At 35.3% G+C, this 17,477-nt stretch overlaps 1 protein-coding gene across 28 annotated transcripts in view; it reads right to left on the reverse strand.

Moving 5' to 3' along the window:
* The window catches only part of LMNTD1 (lamin tail domain containing 1), a 75,916-nt gene that overhangs the window by 22,374 nt on the left and 36,065 nt on the right, over positions 1 to 17,477 (reverse strand). For 19 of the 28 annotated variants that reach the window (XR_010135739.1, XR_010135736.1, XR_010135737.1 and 16 more), the window contains one exon: positions 3,508 to 3,570. The exons of 2 other annotated variants lie outside the window; for them this stretch is intronic. Coding sequence is in view for 23 of the 26 variants with exons in the window: in XM_054526984.2 (XP_054382959.1) it covers positions 3,530 to 3,570 (41 nt within the window). In the remaining 3 variants the exon portion in view is untranslated. Of the gene's footprint in view, positions 1 to 3,507; positions 3,571 to 3,951; positions 4,281 to 4,385; positions 4,490 to 9,453; positions 17,108 to 17,477 lie in introns of those variants that run through there. 7 more of the 28 variants (XM_054526975.2, XM_054526974.2, XM_054526972.2 and 4 more) reach the window with 5 other exon arrangements.

The following is a 17,477-nucleotide window of genomic DNA, read 5'->3' on the forward strand; positions in this document are numbered from 1 at the left end:
GACTTTCAAAACTCCTTTAGGGCAGGTTTCACGTTAAAGAGCATTAAATATTAGTCCCTCTCTCTGGGCTGTTAAATACCAACTCCCCATTCACAAAAAGTGGCTCCAAGATAAACTGTTATAAAAACTTCTTGTCTGGTCCCAAGGAACACTCCTTGGAGGGCTAGAAGGACATCCCCTGTTTGGACTGTCCAGTTTAGACCCTGAGGACAGTAAGAGATATGGGAACATAGCTCAGTTCACAAAAAGACTCCATCACCAGCACTTTTATTAGGAATGCCTCCTATGTGTAAGGGCGTTTACTGGTTTTGAGTTTATATGCTGTGTTTGCAATGTTGGTGCTTTCTATGGGTCCTAAGCAATTGCATACTCTTGAGGACAGTTCTGGTGAATTGTAACAAGACCCATTTGTTCCCCTGCTCTTTCTTCCATTTTTATACTTTTTTCGAGAATCCTCAGTATTTCCTAGCAAGTCTAAAAGTTCACATGACAGGTGGCAGCCACACAGGAAAATTACCTGGCCTTTCCAGAATTCTCTAACTTGCAAAAAGTTCTGTTTCTGTGGCATTCTGTGGCATCGCCCACAGACACTGTTCATTAGTCACACAACAGAATGCCCACACGTTCTTTGTAAGGTACTGAGTAAGGAGAGCATTTAAGAGCCTGACTCTGAGCACACTGCATGCTTTTAATCAGTTGTTGCCTAGAAATGTGATTAGTGGTCAAATAAACTTGAGATTGAACTTTGTTTTTGTTTGTTTTTGTTGTTGTTTTGAGACAGAGGCTCACTCTGTTGCCCAGGCTGGAGTGCAGTGGTACGATCTCAGCTCACTGCAGCCTCTGCCTCCCGGGTTCAAGCATTTCTCTTGCCTCAGCCTCTCAAGTAGCTGGGACTACAGGAATGTGCAACAATGCCCAGCTAATTTTTGTATTTTTAGTAGAGATGGGGTTTCAACTATGTTGACCAGGCTGCTTTTGAACTCCTGACCTCAAGTAATCCGCCTGCCTCGGCCTCCCAAAGTGCTGGGTTTACAGGTGTGAGCCACTGTGACCAGCCATGAGATCGAACTTTCATTTGCTTGTTTGTCTCTGTAATTGGCATTCTGTTAAATTAGCAATTTTAGAAGTAGAACCTAAATCTTTCTTGCAGTTTGGAACAGTGGTAGCCCACTCCTCCTTTTGTGAATGAAAATGTTTCTTCTGGTCCTGCTTCTAAATGTGTGGTGTCTCTTTCTTTCAGACAAATTTGAGTGGGGAAAAAAGACAAAGACAATCTTAAAGGTTAATTAGCACAGTGGTGTGGAAGAGCAATGACATCAGATTGAGATTCTAGTCTTAACTTTGCTACTCACTATCTAAGTGACTTTGGGCGAGTCACTTAATCTCTCTGATCTAAAGGTTCTTTAGCTATAAACTGGAGATAGTATCAGCCCTGCCTACCTCAAAGGCTCAAGTGACATAATGTAAAGCCATGAAATGCTATCCCAATGTACAGCATTACAGGTTGCCAAGGATGCTCATGGATACCAGTAAGAACCAAACAAACAATTGCTTCATCTCTGAACAATTTTCCACAAACTGACAAGTCCAACTCAGGAGCTGATAGCAATAGATAAGTTATCCACTCATGAACACTTAAACTGAATAAGTAAAATTTTGCTCCCAGTAAGGCTTCAGAAGGGCACAGTGAAGGGCACATTGATGATCAACCTGAAGATACCACCAGATGGGGGTGGGAGCTCTGAGAAAACAGAAGTACGGCGTCTTAGGAGGCCCAGAACTTTTCAAAACAGGGTGGGTAGATTTTTTTAAAAAAATCAAAGCTACCAAAGAATATGCCACAGAGAGGATCAATGAACAAGTCTTTTACCATGGTAGTTAAGCAAAATAATAACCGAGGAAGATCAACAAAGGCTAAAAACCTCTGCCAAATTGTTATTTAATATCCAATGGGACGATTCAGAACATTTTTTCCAACCAAAACAAAAAAATTCCCATTTTTTTTTGTATACAATAAAATGTCCCCTTTCCAACTCATATGCAAATTCAGTAGAATTCTCTCTGGCTACAGGGAGTGAAACGTAACCAAATTATGGAAGTGCTGTTGCTAAATGCCTGGGCAGATTTCAGACCTCATTCTTTGCATTTCAATTGCACACTACTAAAGCTTATGACAACTGAAGGAAATTGATCACCGGGTAGACATAACTCAGGATCTTTGAGAGCAATAACTATATTACTAGGAGCCAAGTCTGAATTCTTGGCTCCCAGTAATACAATTCTTTGCCATTAAAATACCTTGGGATTAGTTCTGGCTTTGTGGTTAATTACTGGTTAATTTTGGTAACTAACCTCTTCAGACTGCAGTTTCTTTTGCCCTAAAGGAAAATGGTTGGATAAGTCCCTTTTCAGTCCCAATGTCCTAGAAATGTCTGTGAAGGAGGCTTTGAATAGAGAAGTTGTGGCTATCACATTTTTAGGAAGTTGGCAGTTCAAGGATATGATGCTATAGGAATGGAGAGAGTGGGCTTCACAAAGAGCAGTTGACTTTCAGAAAAATAGAAGATGACAATTAGGGAAAATCTAGGGAGAGAGGCTGAAAGAAACTGGACAGCTGAGCAATCAGACAGAACCTGAAAGGCTTGCACATACATGAGGGGAGCTGGAGAAACCCGGAGAGCCAGTAGGCTGCATGGAGTAGTAAAATTAAGTCATTTCTACCAGAAGAGTACAGAATACCAACAAGTTAGGGTTCACGTGGCTGTAGTTTTCATCTTAAGTCAAGGAATGAATAGGAAGACTAGGCAGAAAAAAAACAAAAACAAAAACAAGAAAACATATAAATAGACTAGCAGTGAATGAGGGCAGCAAAGAATGTGAACTAGAGAAAGACACCAACTAAAAGGAATCTTCATCAAAACACCACCTTGTCATTAGCTATTTAGGGAAGCATTTAAACTCAACCACTTAAGAGACAGAAAACCAACTTTGTTGAGATATTCCTCAATTACTTAGTTGATATCATCGTGAAAAAGAGATGACGCAACATAGGAATGGACTCGTTAAATGATACTCGTTAAATGAGACTGCAAGTGAGAACCGCTGCAGTCTCATTAGCCAGAATGATTTCTGTGATATAATTAATACTCTCTTGCTCATAGGAATTAAAATGTACTGGTGTAGTGGCAGAGTTGTTTTTTGAGTGTTTGAAGTGACTCTGGAGTTCAAGGGCTCATTACTTAGCCATCAACAACGATAAATTGAGGATATGGGGCAAAAAGTAAAGATGTGACATTTCCAATTTCCTATTCTTAGAAAGTTTATCATTCAACATGAGGACAAAAACTGATGGCTCTAAAGGCAACATAAATATTTAACAGAAAATTAGTGACTATGGAATATATTAGGACAACCCGTGTACTGATGACTTTCAAAGACATTTCTGCCAATTACTTTAGTCATATTATTTTTCCGTGGAGAAAGCAAATTTGCAATACTGTTACTTACCTTTAAAGGTTGAGTTGACTGCTTATTGCTTTTGTGACTCAGATGTCTTCTTTTTCTTAGTCCCTGAAAATTAAAAAAAAAAAAAAAAAAAAAAGGAGAGAGGATAGGTAGGGAAGGGCAAGAGTTCAGTCCAGTATTCCAAGTATTGATTTTTCCATGTCAAAACAAATCCTGGAATAAGCTAACAACAAAAGGATTTTCTTTCACTTGAAGAAGAAATTTGTGGCTTATGGATAGTATTTAGTGGAGACTTGAACAAAGTGGTTTAAAAACCACCTGAAAAGTATTATTTGATTCTTATGAAGTTCAAGTTTCCAATGAATCATTCTAAAAGGAAGCATATATTTCAGGACATAATTAGTCAAAACTTTGAGACAGAAAATATCCATTTGGAAGATATATTTTTTAAAATGGAGGTTTGCAGAATAATTTTACCAGCCTGTAAAATTCCTCAAATGCCTTCTATACGTAGAACTGCCATAATGACAAAGTAGCTAGGGGAGGGAGGTCCAGCAATCGGCTGCATCAGGAGGGATGTGACAGAAGGGGATGATGCTTCGCCTGCTATGTCAGTCAACTCCAGCCTGGTGATGAATGAGATGACAGATATGGTGGCCTTCCTCACTCTCAACTACTTAAGCAGGAATTGAAAGTCACTTTGTTTAAATATAACTTCCAGATATGAAGCAAGTGTATCAAACTGAAATAGTGTTGAATTGAATGATACCAAGTACAAATTACTTCTAGACCAAAGATGAATGTTATTTTTATTCCTGTAAAACAAAAGAGAAGAAAACGAAATAATATCCTAGGTATAGACGATAATGAGCTCCTTTGGCAAAAAACAAAACAAAACAGGAAAATCTCCTCAGTCATACCTAAGCCTTTCTTTTTCTCTGCGAGCTCAGAAAAATTATCAAGTTAAATTGCTGGTATTTTATTACAGAGAAACAATATCCAAAGCTGGAAGTGAAAATGTGATCTGCAAAGAAGATTAACAAAAATGAAGAGTGTTTCTGGTTATCACGGTAATTTTCTTAGCCACAAATAGGATTCTGAATCTAAAGAATCAGGATGCTGTTTGGCACATCACAGTATAAACTTGCTAAATAGTAAGTTATGAACCTAGAATATAAATAGGCTTCTAAGATCTTTTCCTTACTATAAGCAGTGGCTTAGATATAAGAAGACTCTGGCTAATCTTCTAGAGCAGTTTGTTGGCATGAAATAGACCTTGTAAATATTTTATGTATGTCCTTCCAGACTGACTAATCTGAGAATGCAGGTTTTCAATTGTACCCTGAAAGTTTATCCTCAAGAAATGCTGTACTCTATATTTTAGAGCTACGAACATTTGTAGAAAATTCCCATCTACAAGTTTTTGAAATTGAATGACAGGACTGTCAGCAGTGGTGGTGTCTGTCTGTTTCCATGTCAGTGGGTAATGGCAATTTTGGGGGTTTTTTTGAGCCTCAAGCATTTAGCACCTAGTAACTTTAATCTGAATCCCCTGAATTTCTGAAATCATATTTTTATTTATTTATTTATTTATTATTATTATACTTTAGGTTTTAGGGTACACTTGTGTAAAGAAATGGACATCTATTTCTGTAAAGAAGGTTACACTCTTTCATAACTAAAAGACAATTTAAAACATTTGTTTTGTAATATTGAAATGTTTTGAAATAAAATATCTGGTCATAATGTTACCTAATTATTCTGTCACTAAGACTAATACTTTGGAATTCATTATTCAGCCATTGAAGAAACGTTTGTTTCAACTGTAAGAAGCAGCACATAAATTGTTCTCACTTGTCTATTCTTTTTTTAAAAAGTCCTGCAGAAATATGGTGACTTTTTAATCTAAATTTTCTGAAAGTAAGCAAGAGAAGAGAAAAATTATTACTTTTGAATACATGATGTAGTAAAATTTTCCTTTATATAAAAGTTTCTAATTTTTTGGAACAATTATTTGATAATAGAATATGCACAGGACCCCTTAGTATTTTGCAATGTTCCTTCAAATTATTGTTTTCTACTCAGTCTGATGATAAGTGGCCCAATACATTAATTATTTTTTTCTATCCCTCTGGATAGTCAGATTTTTTTCATTTAACATTTTTTATACATTAGCTCATATAATTTCTAGTTATGTCATTGACTAACTTAGCCATATATGTTTATATGTATATAATATTGACTAATACTCTGCCTATTCACAGAAACATGATGTTATTCCAAATTCCTAGTCTGACAAATTTAAACCATGCAATACATGCAAACATCAATAAACAGAACAGATACTAATCTGAGGAATATATAAAGAAAAACTCAAAAATCTCAAACTTGTATTGGAGGCAATTTCTTATGGGAAAAATATACTTTGATCCTAAGACAGGTAAGTCAGATCTATTAAATTATAATGAGCCCATAGTCCAGCTTAAGTAAAATTCTGTGGATGTGATCTTAATATGGAGCTCACATTGATGAGATTTTAAGTGTTTCATTCCTGCATAAGGTTATCTATGTTCTGCTTTTATTTATTTTCTAGCAGTTAGTTTTTCACAGTGTGGCTTTGCCACACTCACAAACAAAGAAACATCATCATTATTATTACTATGATAACATTTACATAGAAGACAGTAGCAGGTAGCAGGTGCACAGTCCACAATGAAGATGAATTCCACTGCAGTATATGAGATGGATTGCAGAAGATAGGCAAAGTGCATTCAACCATGAACAAATAAAGTACATTAAATTGAACATGCTCACAATATCAACTCGAAACAATACAAAATACTATCTTCAGACTAGTTTCTGTCATTTAACCTGAATTACAGAAGAACACTGGCAAAATTGTCGATAATCTACAAGCTAATCAGAGCAAGAAGAAAGCACATTCTCTCCAGGTGTAGGATGAATAATGGCAACACAGTGTAAACCTATCTGCTGTGTTAAAGGGCCGTTAGCCTTCATTCTGACGACTCCTTCGTGCTGTACTCAGGGCCTTGCCTTTGTGCTCTAACAGCTCCTGGTACATACTAGATTCTATCAAAAAATCTGTCTTATTTATTTTACTATTTCAAATTTTTATTGTGAAAAATTTAAACATAAAGAAAATGTCAATGAATAATACAACCAAATTTGTATACTTATCACCCCAATTTAATCATTAATACTTGCCATATTTGCATTATCTTATTTATTCATTTATTTTTTGAAATGGAGTTTTGCTGTTGTTGCCCAGGCTGGAGTGTAATGGCATGATCTTGGCTCACTGCAACCTCCAACTCCCGGGTTCAAGCAATTCTTGTGCCTCGGCCTCCCGAGTAGCTGGGATTACAGGCACGCTCCACCACACCTTGCTAATTTTGTATTTTTAGTAGAGATGGGGTTTCACCATGTTGGCCAGGCTGGTCTCAAACTCCTGACCTTAAGTGATGCACCCACATCGGCCTCCCAAAGTGCTGGGATTACAGGTGTGAGCTACTGTGCCCAGACACATTATCTTATATCTATCATATATGCCTACATGACCAGACCATTAGAGAGTAAGATTTCAGTATGAATCTCCTAAGAACAACCAATATAACCACAACACAATTAACACACCTAAGAAATGAACAATGACTTCATGTCTAATATTTATTCTGTATTCAAATTCACCTAATTATCTTAAAAAATGTCTGTTCTGGCTGTGATTTTTGTTTTCTTTTTAACCAATAGCCCATTAAGGGAAACTAAATCTTGAAATGGTAGCATTATTCTATGGGCCATCTGGCTCAGACACAAAGATCCAACTTAAAAATGGCATAAACAAAAGTATTACTCTCTCATTTAACAGTCTGGAGATGTGCCAGTACAGGGCACTTTGGGTGGCTCTTCCATCCTCAGGTCATGGCTTCATCTCTCAGTTGAAATATGGCAGCTCTAGCCCCATGGTCATGCCATAGAGAAGGCACAGGGGAGCACACACTCCCGGGGCATGATCCAGATGTTGTAGACACAATTTCTGTTCACATTCCATTATACAGGATGTTGACACATAATCCTACTATTTGCAGCAGAGGCTGAGAAAAATAGGCCTTATTATTGGTGGCCATGTGTCTAGATTTCCCTGGACCTGTGAATCTTATGTATAAAGGAAGAATATTTTAAGGGCTGCAATTAGCTTTCTCTGCTATGAGGTATTCTGGAAATGACTGAGCTATGACAAACTATATTAAAATTAATTCCCAAGACACTGCAACATAATGATGGGTTTAAGCTTATTAATGGTTAAGACTGTTTTTCTCTTACACTGAATAAGCTTCATGTTATTAATATTCATTTTGAGTTCATCAATGTGTTTTTTTTTTAGATTTTCTTTGTCCTTCCTTGTCAGTATATAAGCTGTCCATGCTCATTAATGGAACCATGCTTTCTTCCCTTACCAGTTTTTATTGCTCATTAAGTTTTTAAAAATAAAATGTATTTAAGTATAATATACATGAAGGAAAGTTCACAAATCACAATTTACCGCATGGTGAAACCAGTAAACCATACTTGTAAACACCACTTGGATCAAGAAATGGAACATGTCAGTGTTCTAGAAGCATTTTTGGTAACCTCTAAATATTACTCCTTTCTTCTCCCAAAGATAACTATTATTCTGACCTTTGACACCATGGTTCAATATTGTATGTTTTTGAATTTTATATACACAAAATCATTCAATACACATTCCTTTTTGTCTGACACTTCTTGTTCAATAGTATGCTTATGAGATTCATTGATATTATTGCATGTACAGTAGTTCATTCATTTTCATTGCCTATGGGATTGTATGAACATATTATAATTTATTTATCCATTAAATAATTGATGAACACCTGGATTGCTTCTAGTTCTTGGCTACTACAAATACAGTCACTCAGACCATTATTGTATGTATATTTTGGTGCATATATGTATATATTTGTTAGATATATATAGTTCTTGGGAATGAAACTGCTGGTTTATGGGGTAATTAGTATGTGCATATTCATTTTTCTTGCCTTATTTCACTTAGACTTCTAGTACAATGTTGAATAAAAGTCATCATAAAGTGAATTCTTGTCTTGCTCAGGACCTCAAGGAAAAAACTTTCACCACTGCACCTACTTCACCGTTAAGTATGATATCGTTTGCTTTAGGAGATTTGCAAATACCATTTGTCAGATTAAGAAAGTTCTTTCTAGTCCTAATATTCTAAGGTTCTCCTCTCGTGGGTATGGAGTGAATATTTTATCAAATGCTTTTACTATTGGGATGATTATATAATTTTCCTCTTTATAACCAGCCTTGCATTCCTGAAATAAACTCAATTTCTTGGTGATATATTATCCCCAAATATCCCGTGTATCAAAGAAGATATTACGTTGGAAATTATATAGTTTTAACTGAATGATAATGAAACTATGACATATATCTTTTTGTTTTTTGAGACAGTTTCACTCTTGTCGCCCAGGCTGGAGTGCAATGGCGCGATCTCGGCTCACTGCAACCTCCGCCTCCCAGGTTCAAGCGATTCTCCTGCCTCAGCCTCCGGAGTAGTTGGGATTACAGGTGCACACCACCATGCTCAGCTAATTTTTGTATTTTTAGTAGAGATGGGGTTTCACCACATTGGCCAGGCTGGTCTCGAACTCCTGACCTCAGGTGATCTGCCTGCCTCGACCTCCTAAAGTGCTGGGATTACTGGCATGAGCCACTGTGCCAGGCTGACATTCTTATACTATTCTTTTAGTTTCCATCCTATATTACAACATGTATTTTTGATTTATTAAAGTCTAATATAAGTTGCTATTTTTACAACTTATTGGAAAAACAGAAAATTTAGAATACTTTAACTTCATTTAGTCCTCTCCCAACTTTTGTTCTATTTCTGTTGTAATGGATTGAATTGTGTCTCCCTAAAAGATATGTCCTAACCCTTGGAACCTGCGAACATGACTTTATTTGGACATAGGGTATTTGGAGATGTAATAAAGTTAAGATGAGGTCGTGGTGGATTAGTATAGGCCCTAACCCAATGACTGATGTTCTTATAAAGAAGAGAGAAATTGGACACAGACACACAGGAAATAAAGGCCATATGAAGACAGAGGCAGAAATTACAGCGATGGATCAACAAGTCAAGGAGTATCAAGCAATGCTGGCAATGACTAGAAACTAAGAAGATGCAAGGAAAGATAATTTTCTAAAGTCTTCAAAGTGAGCATGGCCTTGCCAACACCTTGCTTTTAGACTTCTGCCTCAGTATTGTGAGAGAATAAATTTCTTTTGTTTTAAGACATCAAGTTTGTGGTGCTTTGTGAAAGTAGCCCTCCCTAGGAAACTATACAGTTGTCATGTATTTAAATTCTATCTAAATTTAAAACCCTATAAGACAACATAAGTATTATTTTGTGTAGTAAATATTTATGTTTGTTCATGTTTTGATTGTTTCCATTTTTTTTTTTTACTTCTCCCTATAGCTCTGCGCATTCATGTGGGATAATTTTCTTTCTATTTTAAGTATTTCCATTTGTATTTCCTTAGTGTGGATTTGCCATTAATGAATCCTTCCAGTTTTTTTTTTTTTTTTGGTCAGAAAATGTCCTTATTTTACGTTCATCCTTTCAGGTGTATTTTTCCTCAATATAGAATTCAAGATTAGAAGTTCTGCTAGCACATTGAGGCTATCATTCCATTATCTTATGACTTCCATATTTTGTTTTCTGAAGTTTTATTATGATGTACATAGATGTGGTTTCCTTTGTATTTATGCTGCTTGGGATTTATTATTGTTCTTAATTCTGCGGTTTGATGTCTTTGTATCAGTTTCTGAGAATTTTTGCCATTATTTATTTAAATATTGTTTCTGTCCCAACCTCTCCATTATCTCCTTTTGGGATTCAAATTACAACTCTACTAGACTTACTTGTGCTCAGTCTTTCTCTCTAATCTTTTTTTGCTGTTCCTTTCTTTCCTTATCCTTTGCTTCCTTACTGCTTTTTTCTTTTCTAGATTTGGGGATATTTTGTATTCCATTTTATTTTTTATATTCCTTCTAAAATTCTCATTAAAATACCAGTCTAACTCTATGAGATGTCATTTAAAAATCTTCAGCGTCTTTTTTTCAGTCTGTCCTTCAGTATACACATATTAACTCCTATGTGTCATGTACTGAGTTTGGTGCAAGTGACAAAAAGACGAGCAAAATAAAAGCAATTTAACACTTATAGTCCAGAGATAAAAGAGAATTTACAATACAGTGGAATAAACGCTTTGCTTGGTGAGTGTAAGATATTACTGAGAACACATATTAGGAGCAAAAAACTCATTTGGTGGGGACCAGAGAAGGGTTCTTTGGAGATAGTGACATATAAGTGAAACTTTAAGGATGAAAAATAATTATCCATGAGAAGAGGATGGGTGAGAGAATGTGTGAAGGCCTGGAGGTAGTCAGGTGTGTTTGAAGAACTGAAAGAACTTCAAGATGACTAAAGCATAGAATGCAAGAAGGCGAATGCATGATGAGATAGGACAGCCCAGGCTCAAAGATACTTAAACGATTTTATGGGTTTGGACTCCACCATGAGGACAATGAGGAGAAAATGAAGATTTTTAAGTAAGAGAAGAAATGTTTAGGATACATAAACAAGATTGATTATACTTCGGAGTTGAGGAAGGAAAAGGAGTAGAGAAAGGCCATTAGGATACCTCGGGTTTCTGATTGGCATTCACTTATATAAGGAAAATCAGTGGAATGACAGATTTTGAGGGAAAGACAATGATGAGTTGTTTTGAACATTCTGAGAATGCGACACTTGTAGGGCATCCAGCTAGAGATTATAAGTAATTAGCCTCATAAATCAGAAGTTCAGAATAGAATGTTGGGCTGGAGATAAAGAGTTTGGAATCTTTCCTACTCCATTGCATTTTTCACATTGCTTTTAAAATTCTCTTTTAAACACAGATCTAACTATATGAGACTATTAACTATAACTATTAACTATAACACCTATTTAAAATCCAATTGTTGCCTCTTCAGTATTTTCATAATACAGTCGAAACTCTAACATGGTGGTGTACAATACCTCTAACATCTAGTCCTTACCAAACTTTCTGGACTAACACCTCAATTTCTACTTATATTTCAGTCGGATACAATTTCTCTCTCTTCACTGAACCCAAAGTTTATTCTTGCCTCCTTGTGCTTTTAATATGTACTGTTTCTTCTACTCAGAATGCTTTGCCCACCCTCTTTTCAACCTGAATAACTCCTATTTGACCTTCAATACCTTAGTTCCAATACTATCTCCCCTGAGCCTTTTCCATTGCTCTCATCTTTTCATAAATATTTCTAAAGCAATGTTTCTTAAACAGCAAATCTTGCCCTCTCTATTGGTTATGATATAAATTTAGAAGGTCATGGCAAGTATTTTAAAATGAAATAAAAGAGTAGGAAATATCAGAATCTGTTATACTTAGAAAGATCAATATTGTCTTTTGCAACATTTGCTTTGGTTATGTAGGTTTGAAATACATATTTGCAGCTACAGATGAGTTTTTTGAGCTTCAACAGTTGATAGTGGAAAAATGTTTGAATTTGAAGTTAGATTTGCATTAAGCAGCAAAAAATGAGACAATAGCAAAAAGAAAAAATATCCCTAGTTCATGGATGTTGCTTTAGGGAGCAAAGGAGGGGAATAGGACTAGGACTAGAAAAAGAAATCTAGGAGACTTTTGACACGTAATGCTTATTTTAAAAATAATTAATGCAAATATGACAGTATATTAATATTTTCATTTGGGGAAGTGGGTAGAGAAGTGTCTTTTTTGTTCTTTCTGTATTTTATAACATTAAAAAAAGATTCAAAGGCAGAATTTTTCTAGCTCCATCACTTACTAAATTCTTATTTGTGAAGTCAAAATAATAGTGGAATTTATAAGGAGGTGAAAAATGTTTCCTCTTGATATCTGCTATCAGATTCCTCTTAGGATAGGGGGAGGATACCTCACCAGGCTTTTGGTAGAAGATGTGGTGACTCCTGAAGTTATGGGAGTGAGAGCTCTTCTGAAAGAGACAAAGAGGGCAATTATGGCAAGAGCTTTGGTAGTGCATGGCATGAGGGACCAAGGGTAATCCCTCTTGGGGCCAGTTGAAAAGACTCGTAGGAGAATCTACTCACAATTTTTTGTGTGTGTGTGGGGAGGGGGCTTTAATGAAACCTCTTCTCATGACTTCCAAATCATCAGAAACATTTATTGCCCATGAGTGGTTTCCGGCATTTTAGTTTGTTGTGAACCCCGAGGGGCAGGATGAGTGTCACATCATATTTAATCCTTTAATAATCCATAGTCACAAAGTTAGCTAGAGGCACTGTGCATTTGATCTTCATTATATTGAATAAAATTCCTAACCCCATACATTGTAGAATTCAGAACATTCCCCCAAATTTGTGCTAATTCCCACAGGAACAAATTCTCAGCAAAATGAATGCTCAGTGGTGACTTTCAGCAAACCTTCCACTAAATAACATCACTTTAGATGCATCCTGATTAAAAATATGAATAAGAGAAAGTTGGCCATGCTCATTGGAACTATCTCACATTATTGCCAATGCAATAATGCAAGAACATGATATAAATTTATAAGCATTGGAAAGAAAGGATGTCATTTGTACATATTTGTACAATACAGAGGGGGAAAAAACAACCCATGTGGCCAGGCACAGTGGCTCATGCCTGTAATCTCAGCACTTTGGAAGGCCAACACTTGAGGTCAGGAATTTGAGACCAGCCTGGCCAACATGGCAAAGCCCTGTCTCTACTAAAAATACAAAAATTAGCTGGGTGTGGTGGCGTACACCTGTGATTTCAGCTACTCAGGAGGCTGAGGCACCAGAATCACTGGAACTAGGGAAGCAAAAGTTGCAGTGAGCTGATACCGTGCCACTGCACTCCAGCCATGGTGAGAGAGTGAGACTCTGTTTCAAAAACAAGCAAACAAACAAACAAGCAAACAAACCCATGAAACTACAAGCTATTAAAACCAAAAAGTTCAGAAAATTTGTTGAAACAAGAGCAATATACAAAGATAATTTTCCTCTTCTTTAAAAAAGTGAAAATAATGTTATAGAAAGAGATAGCATTTTCAAAAGCAGTAGCAACAATAATAACAAATCAATACACCTGCCCGGGTGAGAAATCTAACAAAAGATATACAAGAATTTTATGGAAAAAATGACAAAATATCAATGAAAGCCATGAAAGAAATCTGAATGAACTGACAATTGATTTCATATACCATGACTCAGTATCATAAAAGTATCAACTTTCTCTCAACATGACCTTTAAAATACTTATCATTTTAATCACACTGCCAACAAGATGGTTTTATTATGTGAAACTTGATAAAAATGATTCTTGTAAAGAGGAGTAAAAAGCTTAAGAAAAGCCAAATCACACTGAAAGGGAAGAGCAAGAAGAGAGCAAAAGAATGATTACGTACCGATAACAACAGGAACAATGTTATTGGCACAGCCATAGATCAATAGAACACTCTAGAGAGCACAGACCCAGACCCAAGCATAGGAGGGAGGTGGTACTAGAAATCAGTGTGCACGTGATGGACACACTCTCTGGTGTTGAGACAAATGGTTTCCCATATGGAAGAAATCTGAGGTCACTATTTCATACCATACATAAAAACAACTTCAAATATATTAAAGACATATACAAAAAGCAAATTGGAAAAACTATCAGAAATAAATATAAACACACAATGTTCTCACTTATTTGTAGGATCTAAAAAGTAAAACAATTGAACTCATGGACATAGAGAGTAGAAGGATGGTTGCCAGAGGCTGGGAAGGGTAGTGGGTAGTCTTTGCGGGGCAGGGAGGTAAGGATGGTTAACGGATACAAAAAAAGAAGAAAGAATGAATAAGACCTACTATTTGATAGTACAATAGGGTGACTACAGTCAATAATAACTTAATTGTACATTTTAAACTAACTTGAAGGGTGTAATTGGATTGTTTGTAACTCAGAGGATAAATGCTTGAGGGAATGGATACTCCCCAAAATTAATAAATATAAGCACATAACTTTATTATTATGAGAATTATTATGAGATAGGGAAAGATTTTTTTACATACGAAAAGATGCACAACACCACTATTAAAGAAGAACTTCACATTAAGATAATGAGTTACTAGTTAATGTCCATCAGATTGGCACATAATTTAAGATTCTGGCAATATAAAGTTAGGTGAGAATAAGGGGAACGGGAAATATTTTACTACGTTGGTGGGAGTATAAATTAGCAAAATTCTTCCTAGAGCAGTTAAGCAAAATCTAATAAAGTTGAAGATACAGGTACCATACAACTGAATAAGTACATGTAGGAATTTTAGAAGATTTTAAAAGTTTAGGTATGAACCCCAAAGGAACCTTTGTATGTATGCACAAGTAGACTTGCACAAGGATAATCATTGCCATAGACATAACATTTTCTTGGATGCATTCAAAGACTTGGTAAATTTTTTTTAAAGTAAAAAAGAAAATTAAAAAAATTAAAAATTTTTTCACCTACATTGTTGATGAGAAAAACATTAATAGGGGAATAAATAAGATACAGTAAATTTGTATAATGAAATACTACATAATAGTTAAAGTGACTGAATTAGGTCTCTCTATATTACTATAGTTAAATCCCCCAAATTATAGTAAGTCAAAAAGAGCTGGCACATTTAGCATGATGCCATTTATGTAAATTAAAAACACACAAACTATTTTAAATATAAGTATATGGATCCATATGCATGTAAACAAAGTATAAAATGAGAACCAGAATGATTTATTCCAATATCAGATCAGAACTGCAAATACAATTAAAGGGAACTTCAAATTTATGAATTTTTCTTTTTGGTAATGTGAAACAATACAACAAAATGTTAACATGCATTCATTCTGCATGATTAATATATGGGTACTTTTAACATTATACTTGCTGTATTTTAACATTTTTAAAAACAAAATGGGTTTAGCGTAAGTTGGAAGTACAGTATGTAGATGTTTCTTTAAAATTATCCTCTTTATTAGTCTCTAGGCTCCTCTGTAGCATATTTGAGAGACACAGTTTAAAACAAGGCAACAATTTTCAGACAGAAGATAGATTTCTTTCTGTCTAAGATTCTTCTGTAACTCAGCAAACTAGCCTATTTATGATTTTAGGGTAAATGGAGCAGGATTGAACAACTTCCAAGTATAATTATTTTTTGTTTTGTCTGTTTTTTTTCTTTGCCAACTATTAAGTGTGTGCTAACGGTGGCAAATTTTCCAGTAGCAGGCAAATTTAAAAGATAGTGGATAATTAACAAACCATGTAACTTTCCCTTGGAAGAATCATGTTACAAATCCTTTCAAGGAGATGAACTGGTAATTCAGGGATTACTTGATTCAATCAATCAGCAACCACATTCATAACATCTGTTTCTTTGTGGCCATCTTTTGTGGTAGAAATCAAAGAAAAAATCATACAATTCTGATGTATATCTGTTCACACTGAAAATTAAGTGAATGGAAAAAAAGTTATATAACGATATATAAAGACTGTAGAGGTATCAAAGCAACTATCTTTGAATTACTACTACAAAATATGCACATACAGTGAAGTGTTTTGTGTTGAATAGCAAATGTTATTGAACAATCAAGATGAGTTGCCACCATTATATTATAGAAAAGTGCCTCAAAAATTTTGAAATCAAATTTCTTTGGAAAATAAATTGTTCTGAATAAGTAAACTAGTGAACGTTATCATTAATTAAAGAAAAACATAAATTAATGTACTTCTTGAAAGCCTCAAATTTAAGTCATAAAGTACTAAAGATTATAAAGGGCTAAAGTTGTTTACATCTATCTAATATATCTACATCTATATCTAAAGTTCACACACATGTACAGAGTTTATTGCTAAAGAGGCCTTCAATTTCAGACCCATATCTTTACAGACGAGGAAACTCAGACATATTGCTACATGGTACACAATTTTATGAAAAAGAAATACATTCAGTAATTTACAAAATTTCCATCATTCCACTTCTAAAAGGTACTATTTTGGGGGTGTCATTTCCCAATGATGTGCTAGCATATTAACACAATGGTTGTCATATTGTTTCATGGAGAATCTTGTGATTTCGCGGTGTCTTAAAGATCACAGGCAAAGAGAAATGGAAGAATAAGGGGGTCATGAGCAGTGGAAATTGCTACATCCTCCTCACCTTGGGCTGATCTGTTTTTATGCATTTCATACATTGGGATCTCGCTTAAGATTTCATTTTTAAAAAAACAAGCTCTTTTTTCCTAAGTCAAAGTTTGTGAATTATCACAGCTTCACCAGGATATTGCTGGTGTATTAAACAGGCTTTCTCCAATAGTTGAGTCTGGTTCCTTCTTGACTTTATGTTCTTCTATTCCAGTTCTTGTTAAATACTTGCGGACATCTGATGAACTTCATGGACTCTCTCCCCAGAAAAAATCATATAGACACACACAATCTTGTGCCAAATGTAGCAAGCGCATGGACTTCCTAAAATCCATTCACAGAGGCTGTGTTAATCATACTAACTCTAAAAGCTTTATTTAGAGGACTTAAGAAACTTCTGACCGAGAAAGAATTGGAGATTAACATTAGAGTGTGTTTGGAAAAGATGGAATTTTTTTCAACACAGCATAACTTGTAAGAACAGTTTTTGCTGCCTGATGAAAAAACAAAAAGTGTTTTTCATTGAACTTCAAGAATCATACATACTCTTGCTGGCCACGCTGTTCTTTTTGATTCATTGATTCATTCAACAGGTATTTATCAAGGACAGATATTTATCTAGCACAGTGGAAGACACTGTGCTAGGGGAAATGTAAGTGAATGGTTAACAATACTTCCTTTAAGAGCCATCTAT

The sequence above is a fragment of the Pongo abelii genome, chromosome 10 (genome assembly GCF_028885655.2).
Source record: "Pongo abelii isolate AG06213 chromosome 10, NHGRI_mPonAbe1-v2.0_pri, whole genome shotgun sequence".
In the NCBI taxonomy this organism is placed as follows: Eukaryota; Metazoa; Chordata; class Mammalia; order Primates; family Hominidae; genus Pongo; species Pongo abelii.